The sequence below is a fragment of the Haemaphysalis longicornis genome, unplaced genomic scaffold, assembly GCF_048455015.1.
Source record: "Haemaphysalis longicornis isolate Haplotype H1 unplaced genomic scaffold, Haemaphysalis longicornis Haplotype H1 scaffold_1, whole genome shotgun sequence".
Lineage (NCBI taxonomy): Eukaryota > Metazoa > Arthropoda > Arachnida > Ixodida > Ixodidae > Haemaphysalis > Haemaphysalis longicornis.
The window spans coordinates 462,743,949-462,751,177 of record NW_027526203.1 but is presented as its reverse complement, the minus strand read 5'-3'; the positions used below and the strand labels follow the sequence as shown (position 1 = coordinate 462,751,177).

Sequence of the window (7,229 nt, the reverse complement as noted above, 5' to 3'; positions counted from 1 at the left end):
TGGACCAGACACCCTGTGCTGCGTATATGCCTGAAAGCAGTGGAACCAAGCCCATTTCACTACCCACAAACCGGGATCGGTTTACACATTGTGCAGCCATGAATGAAATATCCGAAACACTTTATCACCACACAAAGAAACCATACAAAAGCAGTGCCCTCAGAGTCCCCCAGCTATGCACTATTAATTTGTGGCAGCCATATCCCAGTAGAGAATCATTTAAGCACCGAGTACATAGCAATAAGTCTAAAGAATTCTTGGTGTTCTTTCTGCAGCAGACGTGCATGAAATGCGTGACTGTTTTTTTTGCCCACAACACTAACACAGCTCCAAGAGAATGAGAGATCATGAACGCTTGTGTAGCATATAGTTCTTGATTAGTACATTTACGCTTACTACACTTGCCATTACTATCCCCCTTTCGGTAACGCGAGGCCACCGGCTGCCTCCGTCAGAAAGACTGGTCCACCAATCACAGTTTCCCGGCTTCAGGCAAATTCCACAGTGTCACAAGCACCACCGGAAAGAGCGAATTACTGTGTCCCATTCATCAATGTTACGGCTGCACCTCAACTAAACTATTCCAATTTATGGGGCAGGGAGGAAAAAAGCATGGCCCATACTCAAGTATATGAGGTATATGCACATTTATGTCCAGGATCTTAGAAAACAAACACTGCCATGTGGCTTTCACACATTTTATTTAAGATATGTTATGAAGGCCAAAAAAAAAAAAAAAAAAGGCGACAGGACATGAAACAATGAGCTCGCGATTTCTTCTTTGTATTCACAGCTTTCAACAGCAGACTGAGAACGATTGCAACAACAAGTTTGTGTCTCTGTCCCTTCTCATACTTACAGTACTGCACGGCCTACTTGGAATGATAGTATACCTTCATCTTTATCATTCTGCACAGGCTTCACGGGGCAAAAGCTGTGTGCACATCCCAAACAGGTCTCGAATGCAAGTCTGCAAGTAACCAAGCCACATTCCATTTGCACGCCCGTGCCTCGACGAAATGTGCTCTGCTGATACGACTGATGCACTAGCCCGTCAAGTTCAAAATTTAGTTTTACAACAGGAACAACAAACTAAAAAAAAAAAAGGCTTTTTGGGGGGACTTTGATAAAAAGCAAGTCTACGCACTGCATAAATAACCTTGCAAGAGCACTCTTATCGTTTTTAAAAAGGAATAAAATGAGATAAACAGATGCAAGGTGGCAAATGTACATTGCAGTTTTCAAAATGCCATTACTGCTGGAACAGAAACGGCTGTGTAGCACAGGTGACAGAGGCATTTGCTGTTTACAAAACAACAGTAGTATGCAGATCACAGAAAAGAGCACAAGAACCTAGGAGTATAAGAACAAAGAGCTACAGTTTATTTGCATGCAACTTGCACCCAGCCATAAATGTATGTACAAACAACCTCACACTTTCTTTCATACATTGAAAAAAAAAAAAAAATGTGTGCATGTGTGTGTCTGTGTGTATGTGTACTTATATACGCCGCACTTGAACAACTGCAAATTATAACTGCTGCTCTTTGCAAAAAGCCCTTGACAGTATGCAAATAAAACATGAGCATCACCACAAATAATGCAATGACCACAACTGTATGCGTCTGAGCCTGCTGACAGTTAAAAACATAAAACCATTTGGTGTTAACCAGCCCTCCAACATGCTTTATAGCGGGGCTTCACATAACAGACAGGATTCCCAAGTCAAACAGCAATAGTAGTGGCATTAAGCAAAGATCACTTAAGCTGCATTGGTCACCTACACTATGTACAAGCTGATATGGTTTGCAAAAAACTACCATCTAATACTGAACAGCTTATTTTTGGTGTAGCAAAACAGAGTATATGCGACAGCTACTTTTGGAGTGTTCGTATTACAATGAACAAGGTCCCAAAGCAAAGAAGCCAAAGGTCATTTCAGACCCCATGCTTTATTTTGATGTACAAATTTTTTTCATGGGGAAGTAAATGCCGTTAAGAACAAGTTGACTACTTAGTTGCTAGGGACAACAAATCGCTCATGCATCCTTTTTGGTACGTCCACATGCAAGATAAGTAACATGAAACATTTGCGCAGGTTTGTTCAAAACAAAATAAGGAGGTGGCGCTATCGTTCACAACAAATGCTCAGCTTGTTTGGTCATCCCTGGCTCTAACACAGTCAATAAATACACAGAGCAGACAAGAAACAATTGCGACGACACATTACGCCCTCTCCGTAGTCGTGTGCAGTCATGATGCTAGAAAGTTGTCTAAAACATCCACAAGAGGAATCTGTATATGCAACTAAAAACACAAAAGAGGGGAGAAGAGGGGTGTAAAAATGCTCAGCTGTCATCACACCAGAGTTGCCTAACTCCCTCAAGGAATGCAGGAAAAGATACTCGGCAGAGGCTGCTCCGAGCCCTGGCCCCTCCGCAGAGCACAGACATAAAAATCGGCTGGCTGAAATGCCCGGGTGGCCGAAGTGCTTCGCGAGCACTGCATGTGTGGGGATGACACAAAATACGTCGCTACTCCCACCTTCGAGCTCTGCTTTGAAGGCCTACACAAACACAATGCCAAAGCATGCAAGCTCGGGCAGAAACAAGCTAATAAACAATGGGCAGGTAAACTCCAACAGCTGACATGGCAGTCATTTCAGAAAACCACTTTTTACACAAATGAGCACTCAATTATGACTTTAGTGTCTAATATATATATATATATATACGTGTGTGTTTTATATATATATATATATATTTATATATGTATAATATATATGGATATATATCTCTCAATCTCCAACGTTGTGACAAAGGCTTCTTGTCATTCTCACTACAGATTTTTCATCGCAAAAGGTGACTAAGTGGCTTGCGACGATGCCGACGGGTGTGTAGCTACCCAGAACACTGTAGAACGCACACTGCCAGGTTCTTCCGCTTTCAGGGAAGAGACACTGGACTACCTGCTTCCTCCTCCCACAGTACACTGCACGGCAGTCGGTGGCAAAGCAATGGGAAAAAGAGGACAAAGGAGCCAGTTACAAAATGCCCCTGCACACACAGTGCTAAGCCCAGACTGCCTATGAGGGCTGCCTCTAGGCAGGCCTCTACACGACGCATTCGGTGCTCAGCGGTAGCCTGCCTTTCCTGCCACTAACCCGCCTGTGCTGCGCGCTGCAAGTCGTCTTCCGAGAGCCGAGCCAACTTGGGGGAAGGAAGTGACGGCGAATCTTCAGCCGCAAATACAACCGGGAGGACGACGGGGGGATCTGCCATGACTTCTGCAGCCCCCTTAGCACGGTCCGAGAAGGCAGCGGACAGGACAGACGATCGTTTGCATGCAACGGCGCAAAGGGCGACAAGTACCGGCATGCACACGTAGCGAAATGCGTCACAATGTTTCCCAACAGGGTCCTCTTTCCTTGTTTGCAAGCACGGCAGTGTGGCCCGCCAAGTGTGCCCAGTGCCGGTCCTTTGCGCATGCAAGCGAGCCCGCGCTGCCCCGTGTGCTGGCCCTTCCGCTGATCCGGGCTGAGGGTGCCCCAGAGGTGATCACGGAGGAGGGAGGAGCTGGTGCGCAGAGGAGCTCTTCTGGACGACCGGCCTGACCCCGTTGGTTCACATGTTGTAGGCCACGTAGATGGGGTCCAGCTGGTCGGCCAGGAAGCCGTCACGCAGGTGCATGCGCTGCTTCTCGCCGCGCGAGTTGATGGGCACCACGCCGGGGTCAACCACCACCACGACACCGACGACGAGCTGGTGCTCCTCCAGTACCACCGAGGTCACCAGGGGCACCAGGTCCAGGGCCTCGCTCTCGTTGCCATCCAGCTCCACCACCACCACCAGCAGGTTGGTCCACGTGAACACGGCACTGCAAACGTGCACCAAGTACTGTCAGCCCCCCATTGCAAACAATCCAATTTCGCCGGGACTTATCAGAAATTTGTATTATCCCGAAATTCGTATCACCCAGAAACGTATCGTCAAGATTCCACTGTATAGAACTTTTTTATGAAGGTCCCGCCAGGCCCGGAAGCTCAGTGTCTCAGTGACAGGAAGCTCAGTGACACCTGACAGCTATTCGAATTCGCTTCGGAAGTATTCGACCCCAAGAACTATCCGCTTCGAATTCGCTTCGAACTAAAATATTACTATTCGCACAAGCCTATGCAAGACGCTATTTTGAGGTAGGTATTCACAAATTACATGAGGATGAAAGCTACGTGGTAAATATGGTAGTTTAAACAAGACCTTAGCAAACATGTCGCACAAGACCATGAGCTAAGGCAGTTACTCGCACCTCTATCATGAACACCCCGCTCAAACAACTCTTTTGCGCAGCCCTGAGAAATTTGTATAGTTGGGGTTCCACTGTATATGTTTGAAATAATAATAATAAAAAAAAAGGATGGCGGATTACATTTTGGAGAGTGCGGGGAGAGTCCGTGACTGATAACCAAAAAGCCCCACTGTGAAAAACACAGTTAAACCTCGTTGTAACGAGATGGGCTATAACGAAATAATGGATATAACGAGCAAATCGTAATTCCCCTTGAAAGTCCCCATAGGAACCAATGTATTTAAAAGCTTGTTTTAACAAAGTAAAATTTGTCCGTTATGAGATACAGTGTAGACCATTTAAGACATAACCGCTTATAGTGCGGTACCAGATATAATGCGGCTTTCTGTGACCACCGGTTTGCCTCCCATAGAACTCAATGCATATGCATACCACTTAAAACGCAGTTGCCCAAAGCACAATACCGCTTATAGTGTGGTTTTTTGGCCGCTCCACTGATCGAGTGGCACAGCTGGGGCATCGTTTTAGGGTTGTGAGGAAAAAAAAAATGGAATCAGCCATTTAAGATGCAGCATGCGCTCCCTGCTCTCCTCTAACTTCAACATTGGGGGGGAAAAAAAATGTGCCATTTTGTTTGTGCGCTTCACTTGCATGATAGCCAAAACTGCCCTTGCTTTACGCACCTCAGAAGATAGCGAGCCACCACTCCACCACACCTGCTCTACCCCTCCCCCCACGTGCAGGCAAGGTGTTTTTATTAAAATGTTGCGCAGATAAGCAGCCGCCCTTTCACTTTTCGAACATTTGGAGATAGCGAGTTGCGCCGCCGGAGGTTGCTGATACGCAACTGCCTTTAACATTGCGACACAAGGTGGGGTGAAAAAAAATATTCCTCTTGTGTTCTTATTACGTTGTCCAGCGGCATCCCTCATACACACTAAGAAACCCAGCCATGCTTCTTCTAAACGCAGAAGTTTAAGCCGTGCTAGTGGTTTGTAAGACCGTGCAGCAGTGGCTGATCTGGGGGAAAAAAAAGACGAAATGAAGACCGCGCCTCTGTTTTTAAGAGGCCTTCGTTTGAGTGATGATAAAACAAAGAATGATTGAAAGGTAGATTGTGATGTGGTTAGATTCGCACGTTTTGTTTATAGTGAGGTACCGCTTATAGAGCGAATTTTCATGGCTCCCGCAACCTACATTATAAGTGGTCTACACTGTACAACGAACAAACTGCACTAGGAAATAAAATTTTGAGCCGATTTCACAACAGTGCCAGCGTAGATTTGAGAATGCAGCCAGCCAATGCGAGCGGCACACGCAGCCGCCGGCCGCGGCGCGCTATTGTCACTCGCCGACGTGCGCCGCGAAGCTGCGTCGTTGAGTTAAGTGCGTGTTTTTTGAAGCGCTTCAGTCTTACCTTTTATTGTGCTGCACGCGTGATTCGAGCTACATAAATGCGCCAGGCTGGAAGTGAAAGCGAAAAGACCAGAATGCGGCTATGATAAAAGCTGTCACATCAGGCATGAAGCTGAGCGAGCCATCGTTCGCATCAGGAGATGCAACGATGTCCAATTACGGACTTCTTAGCAGCTAAGTCTGTTTGAAATACAAGTTATCTATTTAGAACTGCAACAAAGTAGGTGCGTGATCTCCGGGATGCGGTTTTTTTGTTGTGTACCGTCATGCGGCGAGATGCAATTTCACCTGCTATTTGGTTTGGGTAAATACAGCACATAATATTTGCAGTGAAAGCCCACTATGGCTATAAAAAAATATTGGTTATAACGAGCGAATGATGAAGCCTCTTCAATTTCGTTATAATGAGGATTAATTGCAGTTTGTTTGCTTTGCAAGTCAGGTAACTAGTGTAGACATGAACACCTATGCTGCTCCAAAATGCCCAGAAATGCATACAAGGACCTTTCTAGGGACCCAGTAAAGGCAGGCAAGACAAGCGTTTGTTGTTTCTAGCAAAATCCATTCAATTGTTTCTGCCGCCATGGGAGGCCATATTGGTCCCAGCATGACCCAGTTGACCACTGACAGAGACTTACCACTCAGAGATCTTCTTGTGGCAGCGCAACACACTGTTCTCAACATCAATAGGATGGTACCGCATTCCTCGTAGCATCATGGTTTCATCTAGGGCTCCAACAACAAATACTGCATCATGCAGTTCAGGGCCGTCTCCATTGGAAGCAGCCTCCGGATCTGTGTCATCTGTAAACAGCAGTTAAGGCACCATCTAGCACTGCTCTCCATGGGCCAAATCAGCCGCTTCACAGTGACAAGGAAATAGAAGAAAAGCAAAACAGCACGAGATGAACACTGATAAGTGCACCATTTGTTCACTTTGCTGTCTGGGTGCTGCTGCCAACTGAGTTACTGTTTGTGGGGATCCTAGTGTCCCTATGCCTTGTCCGCAGAGGTTTTGGGCAAGCTGGGAGCTGCCATTTTGGGTAGCCGGCGCGTCACGTAGGTCGTGTCCTCTTCATGACCCCGCGCGACGCGCCGAACCGGCTCACCGCGAACTGTGCGCGAGGGCGCGAGGGAAGGAGGACCAGTTTGTCACCTTCCTTTGCGCCACCCTCTCCTCGACCTGGGGAAGACCTCCTCTCCCCTCCGAGCTGACCTGCGGGACGAACGAGCGCTCCGGCGGGGAGTCGACTGGGCGATTTGGTCGGAGTCGGTTGGCTCGGCTGTGCCTACGCCGAATGCCCCGATGACGGTGAACCCAGTTGGCTCCACGAACTCTGCCGAGAGATTCTGCCCTGATCGGTCGCCTCGGGATGCCCCCCCCTTGCTCCCGCGGCCGTGATGACGGATATCGAGGTCTGAGCCCAGCGGCTTGAGCGAGCGACAGGAGCCACTGTCTCCCCGCGAGCGATAGTCGTTTTGTCTGGTATATGCCCTGTATCTGCCAG

General features: G+C 47.5%; 1 protein-coding gene across 9 annotated transcripts in view; it reads right to left on the bottom strand.

Annotated features, from left to right (window-relative positions):
* Positions 1–632: 632 nt before the first annotated feature.
* The window catches only part of Dip2 (disco-interacting protein 2), a 244,673-nt gene continuing 238,076 nt past the window's right edge, over positions 633–7,229 (bottom strand). For all 9 annotated transcript variants that reach the window (XM_077688011.1, XM_077688013.1, XM_077688015.1 and 6 more), the window contains 2 exons: positions 6,360–6,525; positions 633–3,876 (listed from right to left, as the gene is read on the bottom strand). In XM_077688011.1, the coding sequence (XP_077544137.1) occupies positions 3,624–3,876; positions 6,360–6,525 (419 nt within the window). In that variant the 3' untranslated portion in view covers positions 633–3,623. The remainder of the gene's footprint in view (positions 3,877–6,359; positions 6,526–7,229) is intronic.